Genomic DNA, 22,015 nt, shown 5'->3' with positions numbered 1-22,015 from the left:
CCACACTTCAGATTCTTTTTATGATCGCTGATTTCCTTCCAGAGTATTTAGCTATATTTATAGGAGAGAAGCAGGAAAAAGTGAATCATCATCATCTTGTCTTGGTAGGAAAATTTCTAATGCATAGCATTTTTGTACTTTTTAAATTAAATTAAATTAAATTATTATTATTATTTTTTTTTTAGGGAGATTAGCCCTGAGCTAACTACTGTCAATCCTCCTCTTTTTGCTGAGGAAGACTGGCCCTGAGCTAACATCCATGCCCATCTCCCTCCACTTTATACGTGGGATGCCTACCACAGCATGGCTTGCCAAGCTGTGCCATGTCCGCACCCGAGATTCGAAACAGCGAACCCTGGGCCACCAAGAAGTGGGACATGTGAACTTAACTGCTGTGCCACCAGGCTGGCCCCACATTTTTGTACTTTTTGATGTTTGAAACCATATGTATTTTTAGTCAAAAGTTGGATTTTTTTTAGTTTTAAAAATATAAAGAAATAAAAAAGCCCACCACACAAGGTTGGTAATGTCTTTGTTCTATAGCAAGCTGAAAGAATACCTTACCAAATGTGTGACTTACTGCCACTGGCCCCAGACCACTATGAACCTTCTTCAACAGGCACAGGATTTGTCAATAAACAACATGAACACTTCACTAAGTCTTACTGCCTCTGACAAAGGCATGCAACATTTCAACCTGCACAAGTAAGTGTGACTCACCTGACCCATGCATAAGCAGAAACTGCTGTCTCCCTCCCAGACAGTGCTTCTCACCAAGACCCTCCTCCTTTGCCTCAGAGGTCTACCAACCAATTGCTAATGACCATCACCAAAATGTCCCCACAGTTTCGCAAAAGACCGTTCAAAACAGAATTCATAACTGCTCCACAAAACTGCTCCCTCCTGCTGGATCTTTCCATTATTTGTACTACTATGTGTCGTGAAACTCAGGCTCAAAATTCACAGCATCACCTTCAACTCCCCTCTCTCTTGCAGCTTCAACATCCAGTTTTCAAATACAGTTGATTTCGCCTCTGTTATATTTCCCCTATCATGTCCTCGATATTTCACCTGCTACGACTTCCTGAATCAAACTATCATCACAGGATGTTCTGCATTCAATCCTCTGTCTTCCAGTTCATCTTAGCTACTCAGAACAAGTAAGTCTTCCCAAAGCCGACTTTGGGCCACTTCATTTATTGTCATAGGAAGTCACCACAATTTTTTGAATAAGGGAGTAAGGTTTAAACATCTTAAGGGGGTATTTGAAGCTAGGGTTCCAAACAACTTTCTAGATTTGTTCTTCCGTTATTTCTTGCCACATATGTACGGATGGCAATCCAATGTCCTGTGCAGACCAGAGTCACAAAGGAAGCAGAAAGTAAGAGATGGCAGAGAAAAAAGTCTCCAGAAGGGAAAGGAATGGAGACACATGTTTAAGGAGGAGCCGAGGTCCTGAGACACACAATCGCTGCAGCACTTCCTGCAACTGGATTCCTAGTCAATAAATACCTTTTTTAAAATTTGAGTTCCTGCATTTCCATTCTTTGAAATTAAATGATCTTTAACAGAGTGTTCTATAAACACTCGCCATTGTTCTTCTAACTAATGTGAGATGTCTAGGATTCACCTTTTTTTTTTTTTTGCATCCCTTTGCCTGGAAGCCTTTCCCTCTGCATTGTTAGGCATCCTAGGCTTCCAAGACCACCCCCTCTAAAAAGTTGCCGTGATTCACAACCCTCTCACCCCCTCTCCACCCTAACTGAGGCATAAGTTGCTTGAGGATAATGACAATATCCAGTGCCTAAATAGGGACTGGCGTATGGTAGGCATATTGAATAAATGAATCTTCATATAATTTTATCTACATAGCATTTAGCAGAGTCAGTATTCAAACATTTATTAGGTGAATGGATCAGTGAGGTTTGCCAGTCATTTGAAATTTTTTTCTACCAGCATAAACGCGTTAGTGTGAACTAGGATAAACTCTTTCTGAAATAAACAAAAGTCTTCACTCCTTAGCACCTCCAAGGTGTATGGCACTGATTGGGCACCTGAAGGTCAGTAAAAAGGTGACACAATCTTATCCATGAGGAGCTTACAGTTCTGCCACAGCTAGAAACAAGCAACAGCACAGAATACCTGAGTTCTTGTCATCTTGGAGTCATAAGAAATCATAGAGGAAACACGAAGCTTCTTTGCCAATCTCCATTAAAAAAAAAACCTGTCAGTCTTCAAGGGTCCTTTCCACTTACACTTCCCTTAGAAAATACCCATTTCTAACTTTAAGAGAAAATGAGTGAAAAATTTCATTAAAATGTACTGAGAGGAATAAATAATTCCTCTCAGGAAAAGAGGTTATTTTGTTACAAACAACACATGATTTAAATTCCCATTGATTAGCTTGTGAATCATGGTCCTTTGTGCTCAAACTGGACTCACCACCAACAATAAGATCCATGGGGGGATGGGGGATGGGGAGGAGAAGAAAGGGCCGGGAAGAAAGACACAGAAGGCAGCCACAAAGACTGCAACATTTAGCTGTTTATTAAGTACAAGTCTCTCCTTCTCTCTCCTCTTTCCCTTTCTTCCCCTTCTCCCCACAAATCCTCCCAACACACGTACAGAAAGAGAAAACTAGAAGCGAGATTTGGTCAAACATGAAGAACAGAAAAGAATATTAAATAGTCAGCTTTAAAAGGCGCTTTTTCAGCTTAAACAAAAGTAAAACGTTCTCAAGAGCAAAATGGAAAACAGCTTGCATCCAGACCGTGCAACTTAATGAGTGGAGGTTAGTGCTGATAAACCTATTGTAAATCTACACAGTGACAGATTTTCAAGCAGGGAAATCAATCAGTTGTGATTGGATGATTTAGGGCTCAGGAATCATCTGGCTCAAACCAACAGGGAGCCGAGGGTTGGGAGGATGGGGGATGGGGTGGGCAGGGTGACATGAGGTCATGAAAGGGGTTCTATTTCTTATGTCCACCACCCTCCGACCCCATCCCACCCCCAACTCAATCAGCCACATCCTCAGTCTACACTGTCTGCCATGCTAGCAGACGTTCAGGTTGACCCAGCCAGATTCACTTTGTTCACTTTCTTGCCTCCCTCCCAGCAACCTTCTGATGCAAGGGAATTAAGCTTTCCTCAGGCAGGCAGACTCCAGCAGTAACAAGCGGCCTAACGCTCGTTTCGCTAATCTGTCACTTTGGTTCCTTCCTTGCTGTCTGCTTGTTCCCCATGGAGGCAAAATTTAGAAACATACCATCACGTGGGGTCTCTTCACACAGGAACGATGGAGTGCTCTGGGTTGCAATGACCTCAATTTCTTTCTTCCCTGCTAGAGCTGTCTGTCCTGGCTGTTTCTCACCTCCCTGGCAGACCTGGGAGCACAAATCTGTTCTTGTTTCACGAATATCTTCTTGTCCTTTTTCCTTGCTACTTACTTCAGGAGGCTGCTCCAGCTTACCATGGAGATGTGCCTTAGTAGTGCCCAGCTCCTTCTTCCCAGAGCTGCTGCTGCTGTTGCTGAAGTGGGTCAATTCTTCTCTCTTCTCGGCCACTGGTTCCTCGCAGATAAAAGGAGGTACCTCTTCAGCAGACAGGATGGGCAGTTCCCCAGGGTTCAATACGAAGCTAGCTGTCTGTTCCTCAGCCACTGTCACGGAGCGCTTCATGGCAGGAGCCCCCAATTTCCTGGGCATGGGACTCGGCACTGGGCTACTGGTAAGAGGCAGGCCAGAAGAAATCTCTTCTCGGGCAGGGAGCTGAGGATACTTATCTGCAAGGTTGACAGCTGGGGGAACTGAGAGGTGAGAACATTCAGACAGAGCCCGGCGCATTGCCTTTTTCTGCTGGGGGCCTTGGTCAAGCGAAGCCCCCTCCTCAGCAGAACTCAACTTCTCCAACTCCTTATCATGGTCTCTGATATGAGAGCTGGCATTCAAATATTCCTGGGTGAACTCCACCATAGTGATTGGTGGAATGGTAGTGGGTGAATGCTCAATAGTAGGGGCTGGGTGGGCTACAGCCACTGGCGGTGAGGACTCACATTCAAGCTGCCCAAAGTTATCACTTACCACCCCAATCACCTGGCAGCCAGGGGTGATGCCATTCTCCTTTCCTGGAATTGCTTCCCTTGAGCCCTGAGAGCCTTGAACCACTGGATGAAAGTTGGGGTTCCAAACACTGGTTTCCTGCTCCTTCACATAACAAGTAGAGATGTCAGCAGCCCCAGGGAAATCCAGATCTGGCTGGCTCTTCATCTCTGGCCCATTCTTCCCTGCCACCATCCCCTGAACTACAGTGGCTTTGTTTTCGTCTGGCCCCTCTCTGGGTCCCAAATGGAACTCAGCTGTCTTCTGGTGTACTGAGTTCCCCTCTGAGGGATGGCAGGTTTCTGAAATCACATACCTGCTCTCAAGGTGACCCGAGGTTGCTTGATAGTCCTTGTCCTGCACTTCAATGCTGAGCTCTTTGTCTAGCTTCCCCTCAAAGCGGCAGAGCTTATTCTGCTCCAGGAAGCTGGCATTCTTCACGAGCCTGTCTTTTAGCTGCCCGTCCATGCTGACATTCAGCCCGATTTCATTCAGTTTGCCCTCTGTTCTCTGCCACTCAAATCCAGCTTGACTGATTTCTTTTGGGGAGTCCATTCGGCACTCTTCAGGCTTGCCCTTACAGAGCTGCCCGTAAGCGGCAGTGCGAGAGGCTGGCTGCCTGTCTGAGAGCGACATCGTCTCTCCCACTGCTCTCCCGCCTCTAGCTCCTGGAGCTCTAACACCACCTACGATCACACAGAGCTGGCAGTGACATCACACCAAGTCCCCAGTATTCACAACAAAACCCATCTTTCCCCCAATGTTCCTCTCTCCTCACGTGGTTAGGTGCTTAATTTATTTACTAGCATGAAAGAAAGAAAGAATGAACGAAACAGAAAGAGAAAGGAAGGAACCTGCTACTCTGCACAATCAAATGCCACTGTTAAACTGGAAACGTAATTTCCTGTTAACTAGCACTCTGTTTAGATCTGCACATTAAAACATGGTTTGGTGCCAATCTGGGTACTGAGGATAGTAATTATTCTGGCTTTCACTGATATAGATACACGTTATACCCACACATTCACTTATCTGACACTATGCCCACACTTCCACACTCACCCACTCAAAAAACTGTTTTAAAAATAAGCAAGACTCATTTGCCAATCCTCAGCCATAAAAAGAATAACGATTCCAGAAAATTGCTCAAAATTTCACCTTAAAAAAAAGACCCTAATGTATTATCAAAATTAGAGGCATTCATTTCTCAAAGGATGAGTGGGTCTGCTGTCATAGCAACTTATCAAATTCACTTGAAAACTGACTTGAGTGGAGTCCCCCAAGCCCAGTGAGAGCTTCGTCTGTAGCTCTGCATTGTGGAAGAGTTTAATAAAGGGTTCATTTAAAGATTTCAGCGATCAGGGCTTTGGGGACAGGTACCCCAGGTATAAGACATTTGTGTGACAACACATCCCTCGTACTTTTACTCCTGCCCTGCTCTCTCTTGGTTCCTTGAACAAACTGGGTCTCTCCCTCCCGCACCAGCCCTGCTCTTTCCAGCCTACTGATCGCTTAGTTGCCATGTGAACACACTGGGGCAGCTTTCTTCCTCTGACCTCTGAAACTTTGGGAATCCATCAATCTGTGACTTGAGGTCTTATCTACCCATCAGAGCTCACTGCCCCTACTTAATTCAGCATGGTCCTTTCCTGCACTGGACTTTGAGCTTACAAACTGTACATTCAGGACTGAAGGATCTATAGAAGAAAATTCTCCAAAAAAAAAAAGTTACACTGAAAAGTTAGGCTATACTTGACCTTGAACAAGCTGATTTTTATTGCCTCACCTGTAAGTCACCATCATGTACTAATATAGAATACTGTGAAATATTCTATCAAGACTACATGAGGGGCCGGCCCATTGGTGCAGTGGTTACGTGCGCACGTTCCGCTTCGGCAGCCTGGGGTTCACCAGTTCAGATCCTGGGTGCGGACATGGCACTGCTTGGCAAGCCATGCTGTGTAGGTGTCCCACATATAAAGTAGAGGAAGATGGGCAGATGTTAGCTCAGGGCTGATCTTCCTCAAAAAAAAAAAAAAGACTACATGAGATGTCTTTGTCCAAGATGAGGAATAGTCAGGTTGGAGTTTTTTAAAGCCATTTGCCATCAACTGCAATGATTTGATTATAGTTTTCAAATAAAGCTTTTAGAAACAAAGGGCAAGTTAAGATTGTTCCACCTTTGGTCTATAAAGTGTGACGAGATTACCAAGGCCCAGCTCAGGAAAGTTTCCTTAACTGGAACCTCTGTCCCCAAGCACTCACCTTTTCTACTATACATACCACTCACATAGTTTACTCAAGTCCCCAACTAGAGTGCAGGAACCAACCTTGTATGTCTTTTCATTAACTTCAATACGTAATACGGTGCTACATTCATGGTCAAGAGTGGCAGTGTTACACTGCTGAAAAAAATGTGAATTTCCATTTAAACTCTGTCCTGAACACAAACTGAGTCTCTCCTTCCTCTTGATCTTAAGTAGTTTAGTAGCAATACATGTCAAAGCACAATAATAGGTTCATTGGCAAGGAATCAGGGTCACCTTACTCTATGGCAAAGCTCTCACCAATGGGGGAAAAAAAGAGGAGGTTCGTGGGTTCAGAAAGTCTTGGTGATGAAATATGGTCAAATTTTGGCTTTCTTACCTTTTTTAAATACATATATTATAACTGAATAACATAATTAAATATGTACAATATATGTGAAAGTTATGAAAGTCTGATGGGGAGGGTGTTGTTGCAATGTAGTCACAAGGTGCCAGAGGCAAACTGTTAGAACACACCTTAGAAATCATATATGCCTCAACAACCTCACTCAAGCAAAACTAGTCACACTCCCCCAAAACACACACACACACACACACCCCACACCCTCAATTTACTGACATCTTCTATCTTTGGTTTGTGGGAAAAACATAATTTGGCTTGGAGTCAGAACACCAGGTTGTAAAATCTCTGCCACTTAATAGTTACGATTCTGAGCAATCATTTAACTGCTCCTAGCTTCAGTTTCTTCATCCATAAAATGAGGGGAATCTTTACGGCGTCTTCCAGTTTCACAGTTTAACATTCTTACGTCTCAGTAAAAAGGTTGAAATGCACATTCAAGGAATCATGGGTCTACAGCCAAGTCCAACTCCAAGTGTGATTTTAACTTGGGGCTCCAGTAGCCAGGATGTTCAGTACACCCCAGCCCTCGCCATGCAAGGGTGCCACCTGTCGGCAGAGGCATGACTGAGGATGAAGTAGCATGTGTGAAGAAATCAGCAGTCTGAGTTGGCTGCCACATTCTGAAGGAGGAGAGAAAATCCTAGGTAAAGAACAAGCATGGACACTTGTTCCTCAGAGTCAAATGATTTTCAGTTCTAGCAAGCCTACCCAGACCCTCCCCACCAGTACCCAAAAAAACCTAAGGCAATGACTAAAATTGTAAGTTCCTGCTACCTTCAAATCTCACAGACCCTGCCCCAACGAGTCTATCCATAAATAGAAAACTGCAAAATGGGAGTCAGCCAAAAGACCAGGAGCAGAAGCAGGAACCAGTAGAACTAAGGTGGCCAGTCAAAAAGGAGTACAAATTCTGGACCATAGTTCATACTGTGGATCAGAAATGTGGTTAGCCTGAAGGAAGATAAAGATGAGGTCAGCATCTGGCTACTTCACCAAGCAGGAGTTACAAGGCTCAAGAGTTGGAGAGTTAGAAGAGGCAATCTGGGTGGGGGGTCAGCGGCCATGAAGTACAAGCCCAGATTAGAGGCGAGTGCCCAAGACACCATGTCAACTAGATGCTCCGGCATGCACATAAGCTCGGAGTCACCCAGGGGTCTGAGAACAAAAGGCATAGTAAGGGGACACCCACAGAATCCTTCCCTCAGGTAGGCGTGAAGTAATACACATAAAAAGCATTTAAAAAGGTAGCTAAAACACAGAATAGCTTAAAAAAATTAAGAAAATGTATTCAAGTATGGAGCAGGTTTTACCACTCCCAATAAGGAATATGACGTGACATGATGAAGCATAAGTCCCTGGACTGGAGAATTACTACATGAGATCTCTCTGATTAAAAAGGTAGGCAAACAAGACATAGAAGCAACCTAAGTGCCCACTGATTGATGACTGGATAAAGAAGATAGGGGGTATGTGTGTGTATATACACAATGGAATACTACTCAGCTGTAAACAGGATAAAACCATCCCATTCACAACAACATGGATGGACCTTGAGGATATTATGTTAAGCAAAATAAGCCAGATAGAGAAAGACAAACTCTGTATGACTCCACTCATACGTGGAAGATAAACAAACACATAGACAAAGAGAACAGATTAGTGGTTACCAGGGGAAAGGGCGGTGGGGAGTGAGCACAAAGGGTGAAGTGGTGCACCTATAAGATGACTGACAAACAATAACATACAACTGAAATTTCACAAGGTTGTAAACTACCATAACTTCAATAAAAAAAAAAAAGGTAGGTAAAAACAAACTACCAACTATAAGAAATACCATAAAAACCCTAATTTCAATAACTAATTAATGAACAAGAGCAAAAGAAAAGGTAGCTCTCAAAATTGGAGGAATTGCCTAAAAAAATAATATCCCGTTCTCCAAATCTCTTTTAGGACAAGGATCATTCCATAAAAACAGTACTGTAAGGACTCTGAAGTATGTAGTACCACAGTACAGAATCAGAATGCTAGACCTCCTCTGGGGCCGGCCCGTGGCGGGTGGTTGAGTTCGTGTGCTCTGCTTTGGCAGCACAGGGTTTCGCGGGTTCAGATCCTGGACGCGGACATGGCACCGCTCATCAGGCCATGCTGAGGCGGCATCCCACATGCCACAACTAGAAGGACCCACAACTAAAAAAATATATGTAACTATGTACCAGGGGGCTTTGGGGAGAAAAGGGAAAAATAAAAATCTTTAAGAATGCTAGAGCTCCTCTAACTTAATCCTCTCATTTTACGAAGAGCAAACGGGATCCAGAGGGCAAAAAATGAAATGGTTTGTCCAAGATCAAATGGTAAGTTAATGGAAAAGTCACACAGAAGATGCCTGGTCTCTGAATGCCAGTTTTCCCACACCACTGAGCAAAAATTAATCTTAGTCACTGGATGCCTCTCCTTTTAAATGTTTCTTTTTTTGCTCAGTTAAAAAAAGTACTTCAGGGGCCGGCCTGGTGGCACAGTGGTTAAGTTCGCACGTTCCACTCTCAGCAGCCCAGGGTTCACTGGTTCGGATCCCGGGTACGCACACGGCACCGCTTGGCAAAAAGCCATGCTGTGGTAGGCGTCCCATGTATAAAGTAGAGGAAGACGAGCATGGATGTTAGCTCAGGGCCAGTCTTCCTCAGCAAAAAGAGGAGGATTGGCAGCAGATGTTAGCTCAGGGCTAATCTTCCTCAAAACAAAAAAAAAAAGTCCTTCAAGTTTTCATTGCAATTTTAATTTACCTTTTTGTGATCAATTCAAAACTCCCAAATTAATGAACAGTGTGTACGCACGTGTGTATATGTGTATGTGTTTGGGGGGACAAAAGCAAGTTTGAAATAAAGGAGAAAAAGAAGCAATGCATTTAGTTTTAGTGTCTATCTTAACCATGGTCTTGTTTTGTTCTAATTATGCAAAGAATGAGGAAGGTGTGAGTAATTTATTCCTTAGAAATCTTCTGTTACTACTGTCCACTCTCAAGAGAACTTCGATTTACGTTAATGTCTTTTTACAGTGCCTCAGCCCTGTGAGCTTCCCTTCATGCTGCTTTTGAGTAGGCAGGCAGGTCCTCCTGCTTCACTAAGAAAAGGTGGAGATCCAGAGGTTTTTACAGAGGGGAGGGGACAGAATGGCTTATAGTATGATTACACTATTGCTTTGCAACACATACCAAGGAAGAGATCACATGGAACAGGAATTAATAGGTTTCTTCTTCTCCAAATGAGGTGAATGCTACCTGGATGGCAAACAATGGGGAAAACCTAGCACAGAATAATTAGTAAAATCTGAGGATAGCTCTGTCAGTGCTCTCTAGTCTAATTCAGAATTAGAGGCATAATCTCACTCAGCAATGCACATTCTGAGAGACAGCTGCAGCAAGGAACTCAAACTTGCCCAGCCACAGCAATATTTTATCAAGTTGATGGATGACAAACTTACACGAAGTCTTAAAGGCTGAGAATGCCTAGGTAAAAAGAAATGTACTTAAGAACCAGAAGACTTAAATTCTAGACAGTTGCCACTGGAATTCCTTGCCTCTAGGCTCTACTCTTATTCATTCAGAACTCACTTAAATGTTACCTCAGTGAAGTCTCCTAGGCCCCACTCCCAAAGTGACTTCTTCGTCTTTTTGCACTATACTTGCTCTAACTCTTCTTAGGACTCAGAAAGTGCACCATAATCTTTTATTCACGTGCCTTTCCTGGGAGCTTCTACAAGGCAGGAATATGACCTGTCCATCTCTGCCACGCTGGTGCCCAGCATGGTATTTGACACACATTGAGTAGGCTCTCAAAAAAGTTCTGCTCAATGGAAGGATGGAGAGATTCCTTTTACACTGATTCTATATCATTTGACCTGATCCTTTCCATTATCAAACTTATCCAAAGAGGCACAATTTGGAACGTCCTTTGGGCTAAAGATTTTTAAGTTCCATTCTGTCTTGAGTCTGAGCAAAGTGCATGGATTCCCGTGTGTCTGGTCAGAAGGCAGTTTCTAAAGCTTTTTTATCAGACCACATAACGACATGTCAAGCCTCCAAGGGTGTTGGCACAGCCTGCAGGTCTCTCATCTCAGCAGATGTTTCTGTATTGCCTTGTGCCTTGAGCTAGTACTCAACCTCTTCAGGGCCTTGGTTTTGATACGCTCTATAACTGGTTTCTCTGCATTCTTATCAGTTACCAAGGCAACCAAGAATCTTTCCAGATTGACCAAATGTTCCCTGCTATTGTCTCCAGGAAACAACTTCTAATAAATTATCATTAGAATGGCAGTCAATAATTCTGGTTATAATGATTGATGACATTCTTCACTAACAAATGCTGAAGGTTGTGAAGTTGCAATCCAGTTTCTTACCTGGAAGTAAACGATGTTTGTGTTTATATACACATACATGTATGCAAAAACATTTCAAAACCATATTTTACTAAATTTCAGAAACATTTCTTAGTACATGTTTAACTCAAAATCATGCTTCTCCCGATTAACTTTCACAAGTTGGGAAGCAAACAGATGAAAAAATTGAAGCTAACAATCTTATTTATGTGACCCTTGATAAAGATAATTTGTATACTATGCCCTACAAAATGGAGGCTGCCCCAGTAGGAGAACCCACACCACAAATCTAAACCTAAGTCAGCCTGTACTTTTAGGAAACATCTGTTAAGCAAACCTAATATACACCAGTCACAACCCTCCAACTCAGCTTTAGCTAGCTGACCTGACCCTAGAAAACAGGACCCGCTGGCCTTACAGGGAAATCCCTGCCCTCCTAGCCAACGATGCCCTGCGATGGCGCTGCCTCTTCGAACACTCTTTTTTTTAAAAAAGATTTAATTTTTCCTTTTTCTGCCCAAAGCCCTCCAGTACATAGTTGTGTATTTTTAGTTGTGGGTCCTTCTAGTTGTGGCATGTGGGATGCCACCTCAGCATGGCTTGACAAGTAGTGCCATGTCCGCACCCAGGATCCGAACCGGCGAAACCCTGGGCCACTGAAGTGGAGCGCGTGAACTTAACCACTTGGCCGTGGGGCCGGCCCCTCAAATGCTCTTTAAAACTCTCTCTTGCCTAAAATCCCTCAGGAAGAGTGCGCCCTGCTTGCGAGGCGCTGGACTCCCCCAATCCATGGATTATTTTCCCTTGAATAAAGGACACCAAACTAGTTACTAAACTGTATTATTTTTGTCATTTGACAACTTAAAGCATTAAAATGCTTATAGATTAAAAGCCCTTCAAAAAGTACATCTTGAAAATTCCAAGGCTTTGCTCATTTAAGCATGTATTGACCCTCCCATGGCCTCCGTGTAACAGAAAAGAGAATCATCAATATAAACTAAGTAAAAACACAATCTCCTCCCCGAATCACCTCCAGCATAAAGTCTAAGATCCTCTGCTTATGGAGGCACACATGACTTCCGGGACCCAGTAAGAGCTTACCTTCTTTTCCTCAAGCTCATCTCAAAATGTTTCACAGAACTCCTTGCTTCCCAAACTTGACTCATACACTAGTCATACCAAACTGTTTGCTGCTCAAACATTCCATGCACTTGTAACTTCACGATGCCTTTACACAATCTACCCCTAGAATGCTTTACTCTGCTTTGCTCTACAAACTCTTAGCCATGTTTCCAGACCCACTCAAATGTTACCTCCTCCATGAAGCCTTCTCTTGCTCTCCTAAGAGGACTGAAGTCACTTTCTGCTCTGTATTCCCATAGCATATAGCTCACATTTTTATTACAGAACTTCTCTCACTAGAGTAAAATTATCTGTGTATCTCCCCACTCTAGAATCCTTAAGTAGAGAATGTGCCTTATTAATCTACCCTTAGAATGTGGGAGTAGGGGCCGGCCCTGTGGCCGAGTGGTCAAGTTCACGCACACTGCTTCAGCGGCCCAGGGTTTTGCCGGTTCAAATCCTGGGTGTGGACATGGCACCGCTCATCAGGCCATGCTGAGGCAGCGTCCTACATGCCACAACTAGAAGGACCCACAACTAAAAAAACACACAACCATGTACTGGGGGGATTTGGGGAGAAAAAGCAAGGGAAAAAAAGTGAGAATGGGGAGAAGAGAAAATGTAAATAAAATGGAAACCAGTTAAAAAAAAAAGAATGAGGGAGTAATGTTACCCGGTGTCTGTTGAATGAATGAATGAATGAACTAAATATTAAAAACGCCAAGTCATGTTGAAAGTCCACTATTTGCAGAGCAAGAGGCAATGTTTATATGACAATTAGATCTTTGTCTAAACTTATACAAATTGCCATCATTTTAAAAACTAAATAATTTCAGAGCCAGCCCTGGTGGTCCAGTGGCTAAGATTTGGCACTCTTACGACTATGGCCCAGGTTCGTTTCCCAGTCGTGGAAAGGATACACAAGCATGCACTGAAGCTTTAAAAAGAAAAAAAACCCAACAAATTCAATCTGCTCACAGCTGAGATGATCTGCTTCAATGTCACAGGTAAAAATAAGAATGGAAGTCCTCTTTACTGTCCATTTCCCATTTTAAAGAAGTAAATATATCTGCAACACCAAAACTCAGAAGCTAAGTTGTTTATATTTGTTTTCTGAATCCTCCAATGCTATTGTCAGTCAGAGGGTAAAAGTGACTGGTGAGGGAGTGTGAGGCAAAGAACTTCCTTTTAAAGCAGAATAATCAATATTTGCTGGATTCATTTCAAAGAATATTTAGATGAGCTGGCTCAAATAAGAGGATTAGCAGCACAGGACTGTTTGAGAGTTAAAAGAGTTTAAGACAGTACTGAGCCTATAGTAAGTTTTAATAAATGGTAGCCATTTTTAGTTGCATGACATATAGAATTTCCCAATAAATTTCATTAATATACAGCTAGTAAGAAGAAGAAAAATAAAAAGTCAGCCTGGGTGGTCCAGTGGTTAAGATTCGGCGCTCTTACTACCACTAATGGGGTTCATTTCCCAGTCAGGGAACCACACCACCCATCTGTCTGTTATTAGACTGTGGTCGCTGCGTATTGTTGTAATGCTGAAAGCTATGCCACCAGTGTTTCAAATACCAGCAGGGTCACCTGTGGTAGACAGATTTCAGCAGAGCTTCCAACTAAGATAGCGTAGGAAGAAGGACCTGGCCACGCACTGCCGAAAAAATTGGCCATGAAAACCCTGTGAATAGCAATGGAGCACTCTGTCTCATAGAGCACTGGAAGATGAGAGGATGGTGCAAAAAGACCATGCAGGGTTCAGCTCTGCTGTACACAGGGTCACTAGGAGCCAGAATCAACTCAACGGCACTAGCAACAAAAACAAAGAGGAAAAAAAGCCAGAGGATGAGAAGGTAAGTGGGAAGAAAGCAATCAGGAAAGGAGCGTCACAAATAGCACTACAGTTAAGAAAAGACATTACCAAAAGGATATTTCTCCCATTGTAAAATCATAGCAAGTTCTAAGATTACAAACGGGTTTTTCATCTGCTGAGCATATTTTATTTATGTGCAAGGGCCTTGAAACTGTTAGGATTTTGGGTTTACAAATTACTTAAAGTTTCACACCAAGAGAATTTCCCACTATAAACTGACATTCCCAGCTGTTAGAAAACAGTTGATGGGCTCAAGCAAACTAAAGAAAGAAATGAAGCCAGATAAAAATGAGACCAGGCTCTTGTTATGGCAAAGGGAAGGGCCTATCTATAGGAATCTGTGATAACTGTCCCACTCACAGAAAAACACGCCAAGTGCACTGTCACTTACAAGGAACCAATGTGGAGCAGTGACACAGACTAGCATCCAATACGGAGCACCCTTTCAAACTTGCTCTTCCCTTCACAAAAAACACAGTCCCACAATAAGTCCTTTTCTAACAAGTTGAGCTCACATTTCCTGAAGTATCTTCCCTGCCTAGAATAATACATAATATGTGAAGAAACTTTCTGCTAAAATTCCCCTAAACTTGAGAGTGGAATGAAAAAATAACAGGAGAGGAAACCTTAAGCTGGAAGAGACTTAAGCAGTATACTTCCTTTTCCTACTTCCAAAGAGGGAGACTAGCAAAAGATAATTCATTCATAATTCAAAAAAATGTCATGAGGCATTATATATATGTAAAGCTCTATAATGGGTGTTAGGAAGTACATATGAATAAATCAAACACAGTCTCTGCCTGGAGAAGAAAACGCTAGACAGAGTCAAAATATGTTGTTGGACAAAAATACTCAACACAGAAGACATCAACTCACTCTAGGATAATCTAAACATTTAATGAAATGTATGGTATACATTTTTGTATATGATTTCTTGTATACATGTATTTCTTGACATACATGATTTCAAGAAAAAGACTGACTGGATTTTTCCCCCCAAAACTATACAAGCCAATTCTCAAGTTTATATGTAATAATGAACAAGCAAGAATAGTCAGGAAACTTTGAAAAAATGTAACAGGGTGAGAGGTGGGGCTAGACCTATTAGATACTAAAGTATATAATTAAGCCACATTGTGTTACTGAAGCCTGAATGGAAAGACCAATGGATCAGAAAAGAAAGTCCAGAAATAGATCGAATACATACAGGAATTCAGAACATGACAAAGGTGGTGATTCAGTGGGAGGTAGATTATCTAAATAACAGTGGGAAGACTAAGTAATCTTACCTTACACACACACAGAGAAACAAATAAGCAAATTCTAGATTGACTGAAGATTCAAAATGTGAAAAATTAAAAATAGAAGAAAAAATATACTTTTTTTGCTGAGGAAGATTTGCTCTGAGCAAACATCTGTTGCCAATCTTCCTCTATATAGTATGTGGGTCACTGCCACAGCATGGCCACCGACAAGTGGTGTAGGTCTGCACCCAGGAACCAAACCTGGGCTGCTGGAGTGGAGCATGCTGAACTTAACCCCTAGGCCATGGGGTCAGCCCCAAAAAAATATTTTTATGAACTCAGAGTAGGGATGGCTTTTATAAACTTGATAATATACAAGGAAGTCATTAAATAAGTAAAACACAAAATAAATCTATGTCAAGAAATAATTTTTCACCTATTATATTAGCACACCTAACAAAAAATAAATATCACACCTGTGGAGAAAGTTCAGGGGAACAGGTATGGTCTATGCTGAGGGTGAGAGTATAGCTCTGGTACATCTCTGTGGCCCTATGGGGAACAATCTGGCAACACCTATCAAAATTACAAATACATGTTCTTCAAACCAGAGATTCTAACCTAGAGCCCCTTTTTATTATACAGATGTACTTGTTCAAGTATGACATTCTATATATCTTATGCACCTTGTTTCTAATAGAGAAAAACTGGAAAACACCTAAATGTCCATTAATAAAGAAGTGGTAAACTACATTAGGGTATATCCTTACAATGAAATACCATATAACCATTAAAAAGACTGAAGCCGATTTCTTTGTACTGATTTGTAAAGATCTCTAAAATAATTAAGTTTACAAAGCAAGACACACATCAGTATGCATGATATGTCTCATTTATATAAAATCAGGAAATATATATGTTGTTACTTCCTTTTTTGGGGGGGGGGGGGGGGGGAGGGCTTGGCCCTGAGCTAACATCTATTGCCAATCTTCTTTTTTCTTGAGGAAGATTGTTGCTGAGCTAACATCTGTGCCAATCTTCCTCTATTTTGTATGTGGGATGCTACCACAGCATGGCTTGATGAGCAGTATGTAGGTCTGCTCCCAGGATCTGAACTGGTGAACCCCAGGCCACCAAAGCAGAGCATGCGAACTTAACCACTATGCCACCGAGCCAGGCCCCACGTCATTACTCCTTTATACATAAATTGTCTGGAAGGATGCATAAGACACTGTTAACACTGGTTGCCTCTCGAGAGGGAAACTTCGATGGGGGTTAAGGGAGGGAGGCAGACTTACATTTTACTATGTACTCCTTTGTACCATGTGAATGTACTGACCGATTAAAAAATTAGTTAAAAAAAAAAGTTTAAAAAAAACTATTAAAGTATAGATTGTCCTTGGGGGGAAAGATGCGACGGAATTTAGAGAAGAAACAATAAATTTTGCCCAAAACCTATCATCCTCCCCATAGCCACTCTGCCAAGACCACTCCTAATACACAGTCTGAGTGTGGCCTGGCCAAGGCAGGGGCCCGAAAGTTCTGCAGCATCTGCCTTGTTTCCTCAAGAATCAGAATAAACTCTCTTTTTACATTTCTTCAGAAATACTGAGCAAAAAGAGATGGCTAGATTTCAGAAAATTTACATGTTACCCTTTGTACCACTGCTGAAACTGAAGAACCCGTCTAGAAACTAAAACTAAAGAACTGCATAGAATGCTGGAAGTCTTAACGAAAGCTGGAAAGCCCTCTCCATATGACTCCATTTCTGCCTTGGCAATATGGTAGCTAATAGAAGGATGATAAAAACAGAAAAGATGACAATATCTTATGCAAATAACAACCTTTAGCATTCTCTACTCACATAGCACATATTCCTTACTGGGTACAAATTCATGCACAGCACAAGCTTTACCCAAAACAACAAGTCCACATCATGCAGAACAGCATCCCATGATGAAGCCTCTCCAAAAGCCTAACTGGCCACTAAGGCCAACTGGTGTTTTTTTATTTCTGGAGTTAGTAGCTGCATCATGCAAGCCGGGAAATAGTGATTAAGGAATAGCATCATTTGTAGGCTGTGAAAAGGCTCAAAGGCCAGAAAACATTTTCTGAAGGTTAGGCTCAGGGAAGCCATGATTAGATGTATACTTTTCAGGGGAAAAAAAAAAAAGCTAACATCTCTAAATCTTAAAGGAATCATCTTGTCAATCTCATTCTAATTACTTGACTGATTAGAGCCAAACAGGGTAAAATTATGAGGAATCCTACATAGGCAAGTTTTATAGACTTGCCCATGGATATAGACTATGTTTCATGGATACAGACTATGCCTAAAACTCTAACACACGTAAGTAACACCAGTCTGTGAGCAGCAGACTGGTCAAAGATGTGGCTGCATCACTGAGAGATCATTTCCCACTACTAGAAACACAAATAAGGTCTGTGCCTACCAATACTGGTCAGAGGCTACCGTTTCCTCATAAAGGGTAGACCATTTCTATTTGTAATCCAAAAGCAATTTGGGTATTTAGGCCCACCAGCACAAGCTATTCATATGTACTGACCAAAAAAATCCCCCATGCACACAGCTAGACACGATATGTTTCCTTCCTTCTGTGAATCTTTATACAAAATAATGATTCAAATTTGGCTATAAACTTTACAAATAAGAGGTACACTTCTTAAAAAAAATTAAGAATAGTGGATGGTGACAGGCCTTCTGCTAAAGGATTGTTGTTTGAAATTCAATTTCCCCTGAAACTCAAGGTTCAGTGCTAGGTAAAAAGGCATGCAACCAAGTCACCAGCCTCCTCAAGCTGGACACAAGGCATGCCTTGGCTGCAGAAAACACATAATTAGCAGTTATAAGTTTTCATGCCAACAAACCAACTGATTAACAAGGATGATTAGAGTCTGGATGGAACCAAAGCACAAGCTCTTTGCCTTTTTGATGCTGACTCAAAAGCCACAAGCACACACTTTCCCCATGGCAGGTTCCTACCGCGGGACTTCAGTGGCTTGGCTCTCTCTCGTTCCTGGATTACAGACTTTGGCAGCAGTGGACTAAGTCCTCTGGACTTGGTAGGTCTCATGTAGCCTTTCATCGGTTCTGCCATTCTGCTCTTATCTTCCTTCTTCCCTTCTCCTTTCATTGGTTCAGATTTTTCTGTCATTTTCTCAGGTGCCTCCAAGATCTTATCTTTGGGTTCTGGGAGTCGAAGACCCTTAGAAGCAGTCACAACTAAGTTATCTGCCACACTTGCAGGAGTGGCTTCAGCTGTGCCATCTATGAAATCTGACTGGAGTTCTGGTGTTGCCAAGGAAGCATAATCCAATTCTGTGATTTCAGAAGCCAGACTAATTCCTTCTGATTTATCCTTTTTACTTTTTGGAGGCAAAAGAGTCATATCTCCCTCATTCTTTAAACTATCTGGGCCCTTGGAATCTCTGTCTTCAACATTTTGGTCCTCACAGAAACTGGGCTTTTGTGCTTTGTCTCCCAGTAAGTCAGGCATTTGAACCGGAGCAGAACCTGCCTCAGACTCTTTCTTTTCATTTACTGAATATGTGGGAAAATTATTCCTATCTGCACATGCTTCTAGGACTCTGACCACACCTGGTAGGCTTTGGTCATCTATAGGCACTCCAGAACGATGGTGCCCCTCTGCTAGCTCTGTGATTTTCTCTATTGAATGCTCAGATGCACCACCAAGCACTGACTCAGATTCTCCTATCACATGCCCTCCATCTAACCCCGCTTCATTTTTCATGGGATCAGGAAGCTCACCTTTATTCTTAAGACGGTTATCTCCATGACTGTTAACTGTTTCTATGGCTGCTATAAAAGTTGGGGTAATTCCTCCTGTGCTTGCAGAGGGCATAATAGCAGAAGGAGCCTTGGGTCCTTCTTGATCTGGGACTCCATCTTTGCTGCAATTATCTACCACTAATAATTTGGAAATCTGGGCTGGAATTGTCTCCTGCCCACTTTTGGCCAAAGCGTCTGGAAAGGAATCACTCTCCTTCACTACTTGAGGAGTAGGAATGGACAGTTTTTCACAGGCTGCTGATTCCTGAGTCTCTAGAGGAGATGACTTATTCATCAATCCTGATGGTGTTCTGGGGCAGGTAAATGTAATATTTCTATTTTCGTCCACATAGCCCATTCCTTCAATTCTGTGGTCCCCTGTGGTTTCCATGGGAACATGTATTTTTGTTGCATCTATCTTATTCTCCAGAATGTGCTTCTCGGGAAAACTATTTTTAACTTTTTTACTTTTTTCATCATTATTCAGTTTATTTGGTTTGTCAGCCACTGCAGTATGTCCCTTGGCTGGATCTGTCTTATTCTCCTCAGACAGTACTGAAGGAACAAATCCTGCCCCCTGGATTTGGTCTTGGCAGCTCATCTCTGTCACTTTGGCAGCTGGTTCAATAACAGCAGAATCCTTGACTGTGTTTATTTTGTCCCCACCAACAGCCCCAAGCTCAAAAGAATTAACCCCAACATTTTTACCTTTTTGGTTAACTACTTCCACTGTGGGTGTATCTGATGTATGTGAGAACAAAGGGTCATGATTTACAGGGAAAGTGAGTCCCAATTCTTTGTTTTGATGGGAAGTACTACCAGCAACTCTATCCTTCCCTTCAAAAGGTGGGTTGAGGATTTCTTCCTTACTCTCCATGCTAGCAGGCTGTGTGGAATAATTATTTTTAACCTTTTTGTTTTTGCCTTCACTGCTTTTTTTTTTAGGCTTTTCAGAAATCCAGGGAGCTGCCTCATGATCCATCCAAGGACACTTTCCTTCCTTGCTCTGGTTACTAACACCTGTATCTATGGCTATGTCTCCTCTTTCTGTTCTAGCACTAGAAGTCTGAGTCATGCCTGACCCACTTCCCAAAGGAATCAGTGTCTGCAAGGTGCCTGCCACCTTAGAGTCAGTTGTTTCCCTAGGCTCCTCCATCACCACTGCCTCAGTGACATCAGCCATGGCTCCTGGTTGCTTTGAAGCTTCCAGCCCCAACTCCTCACTCTTATCCCCAGTAGTCATTCTTTCAGTTTTAGGGGCTGGCTCACTTGGCACAAGAACAGCTCTGCTGTCCTTCTGGCTGTCTAGAGGAAACGGCAATTCAGATCTCGCTCTTACCTTCCCAGAACTCATTCTTACTTTTCCAGAACTTCCCCTTCCCTTCCTGCTTTTGCTGTCACCTGCTGTTCTCTTAAAGGGTTCATTCCCTAGCCCAGGAACCTGAGCTAACACCTTGTCCTGAAGCTGCTCGGAAGCAAAGATGCCGATCTCTTGTCTTTGCTTGGGAAAAGCTTCTTTTTTCAGTTCTTTCACCTCTTCAGCTCCTTCAGAAAACTCTTTCTGTTTGTCATTATGTAGTTTAATCATTTTACTTTCATCATTCCCTTCTTTTAGATTATTTTCTAATGGATTACTAGCTGTTAAAGTGGGTATCAAATTAAGCAGTTCTTTTGCTGCTGTGGGTTTTGAAACTCTACCTGTAGCCTCTTGGTTCAAGATAGGAGAGCAACACTCTTTGGATCTGATCTCCAAAGGAATTTCTACTCTGTGTGCAGAAATTTCTGTCAGGGGTCCTTGCAGATTGAGAGAGCTTATTGTCTGGCTTTTATCTACAGAAGTCTTCAGGGTGGGTGTAGGCTGTGGTCTGCATTCATCTTGCTGCAGCGGTTGCTGGTTTTGGCTCTGTGGTACTGACTTGTTACCTTTGACCTCTCCCTCTCCTTTCAGCTTCGGCTGAGAATTTACTGCATTTTGGGGGGGTTCTTCCAAAGGACACAAAGGAACACTGAGGCTCTCTGAGACAAAGTGTTCAGCTACCAGTTTGGATGCTCTGAAGTCAATTTCAGATTCCTTTTTCAAGTTTGCTCTGGATAGCAGTCCATATTCCATGCCCACAGTGGTAGACTGGTTAGGGAGAACACCTGATTTTTGTGGGTCAGCTGCAAAGAGATGACCTTTAGGCTCGTCTGCATTGTCATCATCCCAAGGTCCCCCAGCCCGAGGTTGAGAGTATCTCTTTTGCTTTGGTTTCTTCTTTTTTTTCTTCATCATCATGGGTGCGCTTTCTATATCCCAGGCCTCCCTGCCAAGATCCCTCTGGGGTTCAAGGAAGTCAACAGGAAAAGTTTTCCTTTGGTTCCCAGGCTCACCACAGGAAGAAGAACCAGAGACCCAAGTGGACTGAGACAAAGGGCAGGGGCCCAGCCTGGGATCAAGAGTCTTCCGTGGAGAAGAGACTCCTAGCAGCTCAGGAGGGACCCTGGCAGGCCTGGGCCGGGTGGGCCTGCGGTCACTGGGTCTGCACACTTGTTTGGCTTGTGTGGGAGGGGTACCTGCAATATATGAAGTTGGCTAAAATTCCAAACAAAAAACTCCTTATTATTGTTTCTTTTTAAAAAGTCCATTCAGTGACTTATTTAACTAGTCTATTTTCACCAACCACATACTCATTCCTTCAGAATGTTTTCTGAAACATTTCTTACCTTTAACTGGGATTAACAAATATTTAACAAAGATCATCATCTCAGGTAAAGTTTTTTTTCAAACATACTTACAAAATATTTGAAACGAGAACAGAAATTCAAATAGAGATCTTCT

The 22,015-nt window shown here is 42.5% G+C and overlaps 2 protein-coding genes across 15 annotated transcripts in view; both read right to left on the bottom strand.

The window, feature by feature from the left end:
• MAP4 (microtubule associated protein 4) overlaps nt 1-22,015 on the bottom strand; it is a 126,185-nt gene that overhangs the window by 27,861 nt on the left and 76,309 nt on the right. For 8 of the 13 annotated variants that reach the window (XM_046665835.1, XM_046665843.1, XM_046665860.1 and 5 more), the window contains one exon: nt 18,391-21,750. The exons of the other annotated variants lie outside the window; for them this stretch is intronic. In XM_046665835.1, the coding sequence (XP_046521791.1) occupies nt 18,391-21,750 (3,360 nt within the window). The remainder of the gene's footprint in view (nt 1-18,390; nt 21,751-22,015) is intronic. 13 annotated transcript variants of the gene reach the window in all.
• Nucleotides 363-8,198, bottom strand: LOC124241796 (uncharacterized). 2 transcript variants are annotated; one of them, XM_046665968.1, is made up of 2 exons: nt 3,473-8,198; nt 3,307-3,386 (listed from the first exon to the last, which is right to left on the bottom strand). In XM_046665968.1, exons 1-2 carry the CDS (start codon nt 4,734-4,736, stop codon nt 3,370-3,372), a joined length of 1,281 nt encoding a protein of 426 aa, XP_046521924.1. In that variant the 5' UTR covers nt 4,737-8,198; the 3' UTR covers nt 3,307-3,369. The 2 variants fall into 2 exon arrangements, with proteins under 2 accessions (XP_046521915.1, XP_046521924.1); XM_046665959.1 differs by having other exon boundaries at nt 363-8,198.

Source organism: Equus quagga, chromosome 1 (assembly GCF_021613505.1).
Source record: "Equus quagga isolate Etosha38 chromosome 1, UCLA_HA_Equagga_1.0, whole genome shotgun sequence".
Classification (NCBI taxonomy): Eukaryota; Metazoa; Chordata; class Mammalia; order Perissodactyla; family Equidae; genus Equus; species Equus quagga.
The sequence above is the reverse complement of the archived record's forward strand: the minus strand, read 5'-3'. Positions and strand labels throughout refer to the sequence as shown.